We start from the raw sequence: 12211 nt of genomic DNA on the forward strand, positions 1-12211 counted from the left end.
AGATTGGCTTCTGGACCACACGCCAGCTACTTGTTTGAACTTCTCATGATAAGATAAATCCTGATAACATACAGATTATCAACAAAAAAAGTCCTTTTTGCACATAGTACATGAATATCAAAAAAATTGGGGATGACCAACCTTTTTTATTTCAGTGGGATAGGGTTTGATGTCAATTCGTAGACCCGGCCATGTGCATCTTTTAGACCATTTTACCTGAAGGGCCGACTTGTTTCATTGCCATTTTATTTTGTGGCAATTTCATCAGGGCACGGGGACCCAATTCCACCTTTGGTATGCGCTGGACCTGTAGGTTTAAAAAGAGATAAAAGGAAACAACAAGTGACATAGAGAATTCATAGGATATATCCATTCTCTGTGGTATGCTAAAGGCCTGAATAGGTAGCCCACCATAGTATCTGTTGTGTAATGTATTTACCAGAAGGAAAACAAATGAATATGTTTGCAATAGTTTTTTTTTTTTTAATGAGTACAACAACTTAAAGATATGTTTTATGTTTTCCCATAATTCAATTTTAACCTACAGAGGGCCAGAGAAGTCCTCCGTCTTTAACGGGCGTCTATAGGGAATGTACTATTTTGATGTGCACGAAAATGTCTTTCGTTTACACTTTCCGTTTGGGAAAGTGCGGATGATGAAACGGTGAGCAAATTGGTGAGTACCTGCCAACTGCTCCCAGGTTGTTCCTTACGTGAGGCACTTCCTAAACGCATCACAGGTTTTTGTCTGAACACTTGTCAGCACCACTCTGGGAGGCCGGACCAATTTAAAATTTTTCAGAAGATACACATGAACAGATATCAAACCCTGTCACACTGAAAGAAAAAAGGTGGGTTACCCCAAACAATGTTGATATTCATGTGTAATGTTCACCACAGGCTTTGTTTGTTGATAGTATTGAGTGGAGGGCGCCCTTTGTTTGCCTGTTGTCCCTTCAAAGCTCCTCTTTGGTAAAATATAAAAATAAACATACAGAATATGCCTTGATTCCTCTCATGGTTGGATTCTTCCTGATGCTTGCAGTGGTGGCATATCTTCTAGACCTTCGCCTGGAAGGGTGCCATTCTGGCACCCTTATTGGCCAGACACTGCCCAATCTCTCCTAAGACTGATGCCTCCTAAACCAGGATACCTCCAGTTACCTACCAGGCAGCATATCTCCTGGTGCCTTTTGCAAGCATATCTCCTGGTTCCTCTTAGAAGGAGAACTCCTGATAAGCCATATGATAGAATATCTCCTAGTGCCTTTTGTAGTAGCATAGCTGCTGGTGGCTCACAAATGTTGAGAAAGTGAAAAAACGCTGGATACCTACTGTTTTCTCTCAAGTAAGTATGCCCACTGGTCCCTTCCTGCGTCCTTCTGCCCGCACAGCATACTTTTGTTTGCTTTGGTGCAGGAGAGCTGGTGCTCCCCCAGCCAACCCTGGCAGAATACTGCTTGGTGCCTCCTAAAGCCGATACATCCTGATGCTTCCCAAGGCAGGATATTTCCTCTTTTGTGCCATGGAAGGAACCCCTCAATGTCCCTTTCATGGTGAGTTGCCCCTTCTCCTGCTTTGCATTAGTTTGCCATGAGCCCCAGTTTGAACAGGCTGATGATACTGATTCCTCTTTGTTACATGTACTTGCGTATAAACTCTGTGATCTTTCCTTGTGTTTCAGTTTATGTTAAGAGAGTTTGAAAGCCGCCTTCAGCAGCACGAGCAACTCAACCAGGCTGCAGGGGGGATCTTGAGCAGCACTGCAGAGGGGTCGCCTTCCATCAGCCAGGTACAGGAGGGGCTTCGCGCCGTCAACGATAAATGGGATGAGCTGACTCAGAGGCTTAATTCCCGCTCTGAGCACATCGGCCAGGCACTAGGCATGAGCACCCGCTACATGGATGTGCTGCGGGACCTGGCGGAGAAAGTAAAGGAGGTCGAGCAGAAGCTGGGTGACCAGTCTGCTCTCAGCGCTCATCCAGACGTGGTAAAGCAGCAGCTTCAGGAGACGAGCGAGCTGCGGTCTGAGGTGGAGGCGCTGGAGCAGGAGGTGATGGAGGCCCAGGCCCTGTGTGACGAGCTATCGCAGCTCATTGGGGAGCAGTATCTGAAGGACGAGCTGAAGAAGCGCCTGGATGCTGTGGCCCTTCCACTCCGGGGGCTGGAAGACCTGGCAGGTTAGTGCTATCAGATATCTGTACATCATCAAATACTTTATTTCGATTCATTGAACCATAAAAGTGCACAGTATAAATATAAAAATCACCAATCAGTCGAAACCATTCAATTAAATGGAATTCGTTTTGAACATAAAACACCACTTGATACTAGGGTATCTTCCAACTGAGAAGAAAACCAAAGTGACAAAAACCTCAAAAAAAGTCCTTAAAAATATGCTAAAAGGGGTCCGCCATGCCATCGGAGAAATCTAATAACTTCAGGTACCTTGGGAAGAGATCCAATAGTTTCATGCTCCTTGGGGAGATGTTTTGCTAGCTTAAAGAGGTCTGTTGTTCTATACTTCCTTTATAGTCTACAAGTGCCCCATGTTAATGGTATTTAAATTCCTCTTCCTGAGATTAACTTTAGATCACTGGTTTCACTAGATCTCCAGATCCATCATGACCACAACTTACCAACCCCTTGATGCTCTTCTGGTCCTTCTCTTTCTGCCAGTGGCAGCTTAATACAACACAAGGTGTAGCAGGAACAGAACCCAGGTGGTGCCTGTCATACAGGGCAGGGAACAGACAACCTAGTGTCAGGTGTGATGGGCAGGGAGCCCAGGTGGAAAGTGTGATGAACAAGCTGAAGGTGAAGCAGCTGCTCCTGTCAACTTTATACCTAAAGATGGAGACCTTAAGTAGGCAGACCCTTGACAGAATCCTGGTTTAGGGACAGTCAGGAGGGACATGCTTTCAGTCCCATGTTGATACAAGAAAAGGCACTGGACGGCCAGCAGTGGCAGATATTCATTCGAGTATAACATCCATCCCTTGTTTGTTGCAGTTAATGCCCCAGGTGTGACGGAAGCGGCCAGATGTGGGTCTTGTGCTCATTGTGCCACAGAACTCAGCCTATACTGTACTGATGAGCACAGAAAAGGCTAAAACTGGTCTGGGGTCACTTGGATCCCCTGCTGGAGGGGGCCTTGCCTGCTTATCAGGATGGACTGTTACCTGGAGGAGCAGGGCCAGTACTTCTTGCATAAGGCAGACCCTTATCAAGAGTGCATGATGGACGAAAAACGATGAACTAAAATGTGGCCCCATTGATCAGTGTAAGCATTCTACCCATCCCCTTGTAGTTTGTTGTATGCAATATGAGGGGGGCAAAAAGTCCTCATATTTCACCTTTTCTGGTGGAAGAAACAGTGGACCAAACCCCAGTCTGCCCAAACAACGGAACCTGGAACTTGAAACAAATGGTACCGTCTGTCTCAAACTTGATTACCCATGAAGTTAAATTACATCCCGAACGTGACCATTTACATTACTCATAATTCTTTATTCATTTAAAAAGTGCTAAATAAATTTAAAAAGTGCAGGCAGTGCAGTGCTCATAAGTGCAGTAGTGAAATAATTAAATTATAATGCATATACAATGTTGGTATTAACTGCCTAAATATGCATTCCAATATTATTACTGATAATAGAAATCTAATCCATACTGGACGATCCCCACTCCCATGTCGATGTTTCGATCAACAGGCTAATTTCAGAGGGCCTCCTCAGGACAAAAAGTCCACCTGACAAAGTACCTAGGAAAAATATATCATAGAAACTTCTATTAACCTCATGGCTTCTTACTTGTGTCAAATATTCACCTACAGGATAAACACATACCTCTCATCACTTGTGGGGTCCTCTTTATAGGCTCGACAAAGGTCCTTTTTGTAATAATTAAGCACACATCTCTCAGTTAGTGTGACTATAATCCAGTACTTCCTGACAACTATTTAAGAGCCCTCTACAGGTGTAGGACACCTACGTTGTATATATGCATCATATTTTTGTTGTTTCACCATTGCACTTACAAGCACTGCGCCGTCTGCCCTTTTTTTAAACTTTATTATCATTGTATTAACTATACAACTGGCATTCAGAGTACTCTTGATCATTTCATTAAAAATATGTAATGTACACTGGTATGTTATCATGAAGCTTTCCAGTGTTACATGGGAGCAAGACTGATGCCCCACTCTCCCGGGGCACCTGTGTGGAGTCCCTGGCCCCCAATCGAGACCGCACCATACGCAATCAAGTAGGGGCACTGGCCTGTACCTCCCCTGCGTCAGGGTGTTCGGCCTCTTCTGTGTCGGGTCTGAATCTGTGTCCTTTGTCTCTCTAGAGGCAGGGGCTAGGATCTCATCGGTTAAGGCTCGCCATGTGTTTATCGGGCCTTCAAGCTTGTCATCCTTTCTACTCCATCGAATGTGTATCTCCTCAGCTAGGGCCCACTCAGCCACGTCTAGGTGCTGTCTGCACTTTTTGATTTATTTAGCACTTTTGGATGGATCATAAATTATGAGTAGTAAATGACCAGGTTTGGCATGTGTTTTAAGTTCATGGGTAATCACAATTGAGACCCACGGAACCATCTGTTCTGCGTTTCAGACTTTCCGGGGCACAGATTTAAATCCCTCCAGAGAGCAGGGATGTGCATCGTGAATCTTGGACAGACCAGCAGGTGCTGTATTACTCTTCCCTCTGGTTGTCGAATTCAGATATGTTCTAGGGTCTTTAAAATAAAGGAGTACACATGGACCACGGCGCACCTGTCAAGAAAACAGTGCCCAATATTCCTTTTTTTTTAGATCGTGTTCTTACTATCCAAACCAGACTGAAATGTAGCCCTTCCATAAGTTTGGAATCCATAGATCCCAGAGGTCAGTCTAGATTCAGCAAATGCTTCTGGTCTGCTCGGAGTAACTCAGCGGAAAAGGCTGCACAGCCATCACTTCAGGGCCTGGCATGAGCCTCCTGCATGGACTGTCTTCTAGAGTGTCAATTGTCTTTTCTGTGCGCTCTCTTTTATATCTTTTCATCCATTATTTCTACAGATGTTTGTCCTTTTTTCTGCTGCGTGTCTGCGATTCGGTTAAACCAGTGTAAGAACTTCAAATAGTGTCTGTCAGACCCTCGCCAGCAGGTTACGTGATGTTCAGCCATTACCTCAACCCTGCAGCCTGCAAGAACGGCCTTTGCGTGCATCATCGGGGTGTTAGAGGGAGGTAGGGAGGGACAACATATCTAGGGGGTGCTCTGCTCCCAGAAGAGCCCTGACTGTTCCCCTTGCTGGGGCAACTTGATTAATCGGCCTGAAGTCCGGGGCGAGTGAGACTTTTTGTTGGGATTCTGGAATGGTTAATGGTTGCTGTAGTGTCCATTGTGAGTGCTGCTCTTTTCTACTGGTGTCCCAGTGTCAGCAAGAGTAGTACACTCTAATTGAATTTCAAAGGCTCCGGACCCGCAGCCACGGTTACTCTGCAAGTCTGGAGGGCATAGAAGCTCAGATACAGCAGGACACGTAAAATAACACTCAAGGCAGTCCGTCCCGGTCCAGGGCCCAAGTAATCAAGTCTGAACAGACTTTTAGCAGGATGGCCAGGGAGTCTTCTCCCACCAGGGGTGCACATTAAAAAAAGCCTGCATTTCGAAGTACCATAGTTTGCCTTGGTGTCTTGTCTGTTACAACTTTTAGTGCCCTATTGATGCTCTCCCCGAGGATCCGGTAGGCTGATGCCAGGGCTGCTTCCAAATGCATTCTAAGGGGTTCGCTCGTTCGTGGTTGGGCTTGCTGGCTGCAGAATCATCTTGCATTGGCTCCGAAACATGCTCGAGCCCTGTCTGCCCTATAGTGTCCTTTAGATAAAATAAGGCTGTGCGGCACCACATGTGTGCCACCACATGTGTGCCGCTTGGTTTCATGGCTGATGGCGTGGCTGCTGTTAATCGTAAAAGGTATAGGAGGTTACCCTGTAGTATATAGCAGGGAAGGGGATCTTAACACAGAGAAAGATTTGGAGTCCCTGTCTTGAACGTAGCAGACGAGGATTGCTGAGCCATCATTAATTGAGGGGGTCTTAGTTGGGAAGTAGAAATATTCCACATCTCCCTAAACAATACAATTCGATGAGAAAAGCAAGGCAGAGCAAACAACTAAACCAAAGTAAATTAAAGTGAAACAACTTGAAAAAATTAAATTAAAAATCATGAGATTTATTATTTACCTCCCGGCTGGGTTACAATCTAAAACATAATAAAAAACCATTTAAAAAACCACCAACAGTGGTAATACAGTGAATATATGTACAGTCAAAGTAAAAACAGTCGACGCAGCGTTTCGGTGCTTTTCAATCTTGACACCTTCATCAGGACATTAACAACATTTGACTCTGTATCTATAAATTAAATAAGAGTATTTTAGCGTTTGTTATGTACTTTGTTACTTTTTGTTACACACACCTTGCTCTTTTTTTTCTTCTAACACCTAGACATTATTAAACATGCTTGACCCCTTATGTTTGAACGACTAATTCGAAGCGAATCCAACATTAGGAAACTCAATATGAAATCTCATAGTGAGGGAAATCTCATTTCATCTGAACCAGAGTACTAATTTCATCCAGAATCTGTTGTTACCACCCATTATCTAATTGGGTCCACCCTCACGTGTCTATATATAATTTATAACTCTACCTGTATTTCGAGTGGGAAGAGCGTTTCAATTGCTTTCCAATTTGTTGTGGACTTCTCTGGTATTTCTAGTTACTTGAGCTATGCATGATTGATGAGACATCGATATTATAGGAAATAAATAAGAGGGCTCTATTGTGCTTATATTTATATAGCTCAAGTAACTAGAAATACCAGAGCTTCCTGTCCCCTTTCCACCATACTAAGAAGATATTCTTCCCCAACACAGTGCATAATACTGCGTTCAAAAACGTTCAGGCTTGGGTGCTCCCCCATATCCACCCCTCATCCCTCCCAGTTCACAGCCAGCTTTCACAATGTCAGTCTCTTAGCAGATTTGCAGCTGCACACCAAGCTTGACCAGTCATTCTTTAGAAGTATTTGTCACCCCCTTCTTGAGATTTTGTACATTATAGGTAGGGGAAACGCCGAGTTTTAGGTAGTATGACAGACACTGATGAATGTGGATGGAAACATGGGTGTCAAACTTTGACAGACTCTTGGGGCTGCTTAAGCTGCATCTACCGTGATGGGCACTTGGAGAGGTCTTCTTAAATCCATGCACCATAACACTTAAAAGAAAGGGAATATGTGAACTTCATGTTTTCAACAAACGTTGCCATTTTATTTTCAGTGCTGTGCTGTTTTTACACAGTTTCAGGAGATTCACAATAGTCCTGTAAGTTGTATGTTTTAACAAAATATGTTTACTACAATTGAAAAAAAGAATTGTACCATCGACTATAACATTTTTCTGGTATATCAAAGTAAATAACAGTTTTACACTCATGTTATATAAGAATCTAAATCTTGTGAGTTGGAGACCTTTAACGGAGGAGGCCACCAGGTGGGATCATGCTCTTCTGAACGGCGATTGTATAGTTGGTTTATACTCAAGTCATGTGTAGTGTAGAGAGAAAGTGTGGGGAGGTATGGCTGGATTTTTGTTCGGAAGGCGTTGAACTACTGTGTGCATCTGGTGGAAGTCGCAGCCCGGGGGCCACTGGGGTATGGATGTATTGCGGAGATTAGTTTGATCCAGTATAAAGGGGGGTCTTCAGGGTCTGTAGGACCATATCCTATGTGGCAGCTACAGTATGTTGGTTAATGCCCCTTGCCTCCTCCCTATTAAGAGCACAACTCTCAGCTTCGAAGGAGGACGGGGACTTGGCCTTCAGTTGCAAGGTGATATGTCACTTCACGCTGAGGAGGACTAAAGTAGCTATACAGGAGGCAGTTTTGTCTTTATTAAACTGTTTGGAGCTACCAAGAGCCACTGCTATCCAATCTGGGGAAATAGGTTTAGCTGTGTAAGTAGATACCAAGTCCAGGATCTTGGTCCAGTAGGGCCCAGATGTGGGGCATAACTATAGCATGTGCAAAAGATGAGCTGGAGAGCCTAGGCAGCGCAGACAAGTATCCTTTGCTTGCAGAAAGTATTTATGAAGAGCTGCTGGGGATAGGTGAGATCTGTCGAGTATGAAATATTGTATCAATTTTAACTTGCAATTGCGGGAGGCTAAACGTGGGAAAGCAATTGCTTTCGACCATTCTTTCTTGTGGAGCATTCTACCTGCCTCAGTTTCCCACTTTTCTCTCAGGGACAAGAGCGGAGACAGAGAGAGGGAAAGAAGGGATTTGTTGAACCAAGCAATGTGTCTACGTCCCAGAACATAGTAGAGGGCATGTGAACTTCATATACTGTGGTGAACTCTAACTTGTAGGGGCTGTGTTAGAGTTTTGCTCCATGTCAGACAGTAAGGCATGGTTTATGTGACCTTCATGCACAGCTCCTGGAGAGATCTTGTGAACTTCAAACTCCTTGATAAGCACTTGCTTGGGGATCGCATGTTGGCACCATATACCATAATAAAGTCTTAGCAGTGGGTTGTGCTATTGTCATTTACCATGTCAAATACTCTTGAAGTGCAGAGGGATCTTCTGAACTATATACACCTTAAAGGACCCTGACATTGAGGGGCTATGTAAGCACAGTACACCATGACGGGCAGTTGAGGAGGGGGAAGTGTGTGAATTTTGTATGAAATGATAGTGGTGTGTTGTGTGTTGATGTCTTCCTTAATAGTTAAAATTTGCTGACTGATTTTTGAATCCATTCTTAATGTTCTTCTTGCCAGCGGATCGTATGAATCGACTCCAGACCACGCTTGCTAGCTCCCAGCAATTTCAACAAATGTTCGATGAGCTCAGAACCTGGCTGGATGGTAAACTCAGCCAGCAAGCCCAGAGCCTCCCCATCTCTGCAAAACTTGATCGGCTCCTGTCTCAGATCCATCAGCAGGAGGAGTTCCAGAAGAGCCTGAATCAGCATAGCGGGGCCTATGAAATGATCGTGGGTGAGGGAGAATCTTTACTCCTCTCTGCACAGCCGGGAGAGGAGAAGAACACTTTGCTGAGCCAGCTGGACTCCCTCAAAGCTCACTGGGCAGAACTCGGTAAGCAGGCCTCCGAAAGACATGCCATGCTCAAGGACTGCTTGCAAAAGGCTCAAAAGTACCAACACCATGTGGAGGAGCTTCTTCCCTGGGTGGAAGACTGCAGCAGCCAAGTACGGCAGCTGGCAGTATCTATTGACCCTGCACAGCTGGAGGCATCACACCTCAGTGCAAAGGTCCTGCAGAGTGATGTGGACAAACATCATTCCACATTGGAGACTCTGAACAGTGCAGCAGATCTCCTGATTGATGCATCCCAGGCAGATGAAGACAGCATTAGAGAAGAGAAAGCCAGCCTCAATCAGAAGATGGATGCTCTTACAGAAGATCTTCACTCCAAGGCTGCCTCCATTGAAGAGATGTCCCAGCGATTGAAAGAGTTTAAAGACAGCTTCACAAACATCGAGAAGAAGCTGGAGGGGGCCCAACATCAGCTTGAGATCTATGAGGCTCTGGGTCCTCAAGCCTGCAGCAACAAGAACCTGGAGAAGATGAGAGCCCAGCAGGAGACCCTCCAAGCTGTGGAGCCGCAGGTGGTCTATCTCAAGGACTTGATCCAGGGTCTGGTGGCCGATGCGCCTTCAGGGTCGGACTCCTCAGAGCTCCTGCACCAAACAGAGACCATGCAGAGGGAGTTTGGCCTGGTTAAGCATAAAGTGGGTGAATGCTGCTCGGCGCTGGAGAGCAAGCTGCAAGGAATCAGTCAATTTCACAGCCACGTACGAGAAATGTTCTCCCAGCTTGCGGATTGGGATGATGAGTTTGATAGCATGGGTGCTGTCGGGCGAGATGTGGACAGCCTACAGTCCCAAATAGAGGAGCTTCAGAGATTCCTGGGCAAGCTGCAGGAGCTGAAGTCAGACATCGGGCGCTCTCAGGAGGAGTGCCAACAGATGCTGGAATCTGAAGCCAGCCCTGACCTGCTAAGCTTGAAGCGGGAGCTACAGACCTTGAATAAGCAGTGTGGAAAATTGATTGAGAGGGGCAAAAACCGACATGAGCAAATAGAGACAACTCTGGCACGCGTGAAGGACTTCTACAGCCAACTGAAGGAAATAAAGGACCTGATGGCAGCTGTGGAGACTTATGCAGTGTTGCGGGGGACAGTGGCGTCTGAGGTAGAAGCCATCAACCAGCAGCTGAACACCTTTAAGGTAAGCTCCTTGCCTGCAACAAGGCTGGATTTACTTTATGCTCTTCTTGTTCATTGGTTTCAATGCTGAGGTTTGTTTTGTATGTGACAACAGAAATAATACTTCTGGGCAGTGTTTTGCTCTGTCTAGATGTATCACCATGGTTGTGTCTGCTTTTCTATGATTATTGAGTGGTGGAGGGAGGGCTTTTAGAAAATGAAAACAGCCAAATAACTCACATACCACATAGAGGCATTTTGTGAAGTGTCCTCCCACATTTTATTGTGTATTCAGTTGTAGAAGATGGATTTTAGTTGCTTCCTTTGTTTGTGATACTATACGGTCATTGTGCAAGTGCGTGTTCAGCAAGTCTAAGGCTGTGAATTGTTTTGTCGCTGAAGGCAAAACTGGAATTAATTTATCTGAGTCATATAACTATTTTGTGCTTTGTAGCTCATCCAAGTGTAAGCCTCCTGTCCATTGTCACGTAGTTTTTTTTACCTCACATTGGTTATATACTCTCCCAAATCACGATCCTTCCGATCTGACTTCCTCCCGAGCCTGGCTGTCATCTGCAGATTTTCCATTATGGTTTAGGTGTCCTCCACCTATGTTAATATCCAACTGTGTGTTCTCTTCACACCCTCACATACGCCCACCTGAACAGGGGTAGATCAAGATCACACTACCTCCAAACCCTGCATGATCCCCCTGCATAACATCTTGTTGTGAATACCAATACACTGACACATTACCTCAGGAGTAAATCACCTATCAGTCTCTGTCCTTAGACCATACAAGAGAATCTGTGGTGTCAGGCACACATTGTGGCAATTTTTAAACAACTCTTTATCAAGTACTGCCCAAGTCCAGCCTCCCAGCTGGCTCCCCATCAGACACTTGTCAACTTTGAGTTTTAAATACAACCAACTCTCCACTAATACCTCTATTTAGACAAGAAGCATTACCAAATCTCCATAAACCAAGACATCATTCCAAATGACCTCAACGTCTTTAACACCAAGCAAATCATTCAGAAGAACAACCTTGGTTCAACTGAATCAGCTTGATATTGACCAACAGCAAATTCCTTTGCAACCTTATATAAATATCTGCTTTCAATTAAGTCTCCAAATTCCTGGAAGAAAACAACCTTCATAATTGTTAAACTGGCTCCCATCCTGGCAGAAGAACACCACACACCATCATTTACACCTGCAGACCACAGTAGACAGGAATGGAGTTGCCACATACTAGATTTGGGATTGTCTGTTATTCAGTCTCCCACTTCACCCAACTACAGAGGCAAGAATATGTTAACATGAAGGAATTCTTTTAAACTGAATCTTCTCCTACCTCGTTGGCAGATAAAGCACCATCATGCTTGCTCCTTTCTGCACTAACTCTGGGTTTCTGAAAGGTTCTATCATCTTGCCACACCTCTTCAATTCTCACTTCCCTCCATTACCATCCTCACCAGGGACTTCATTGTAACCTGTTAAAACCACACAGATGACACCTCGATGATCATCCTAAAGCTAGAAAACCAACTGGACCTAAACTGCTCCAGCAGAGATGACTGCTTTAAGCAATGGACCTATGGATGTTAACCAACCACATGACACTCTAGTCATCCAAAACTGAGGTCCTCACTGGTAGAAAACTTAGAATTTACATTCAGCGACTATCTGACTTAAGGAATTTGGTCCGCCCACAATGACATCAACTGAAGTAAAAAAAATAACTGGTTCTTCATATACAGTGCAACAGACAGGAGAGGAGTTGGCCTAACGGCTAGGGCGGTCGACCTCGAATCTGGGGACGAGGGTTCGAGTCTCGGCAGTGACGCTGAACATCCTGTGTTTCTGGCCAAATCACTTAATCTCCCCCATCCTAACAAAAAATGAATGTGTCCTCATGT

At 44.8% G+C, this 12211-nt stretch overlaps 1 protein-coding gene across 4 annotated transcripts in view; it reads left to right on the top strand.

Moving 5' to 3' along the window:
* The window catches only part of MACF1 (microtubule actin crosslinking factor 1), a 1022862-nt gene that overhangs the window by 625416 nt on the left and 385235 nt on the right, over positions 1 to 12211 (top strand). For all 4 annotated transcript variants that reach the window (XM_086955743.1, XM_086955745.1, XM_086955746.1 and 1 more), the window contains 2 exons: positions 1685 to 2180; positions 8840 to 10311. In XM_086955743.1, coding sequence (XP_086811869.1) covers positions 1685 to 2180; positions 8840 to 10311 — 1968 coding nt within the window. The remainder of the gene's footprint in view (positions 1 to 1684; positions 2181 to 8839; positions 10312 to 12211) is intronic.

This window comes from Lissotriton vulgaris, chromosome 2_1 (assembly GCF_964263255.1).
Source record: "Lissotriton vulgaris chromosome 2_1, aLisVul1.2, whole genome shotgun sequence".
In the NCBI taxonomy this organism is placed as follows: Eukaryota; Metazoa; Chordata; class Amphibia; order Caudata; family Salamandridae; genus Lissotriton; species Lissotriton vulgaris.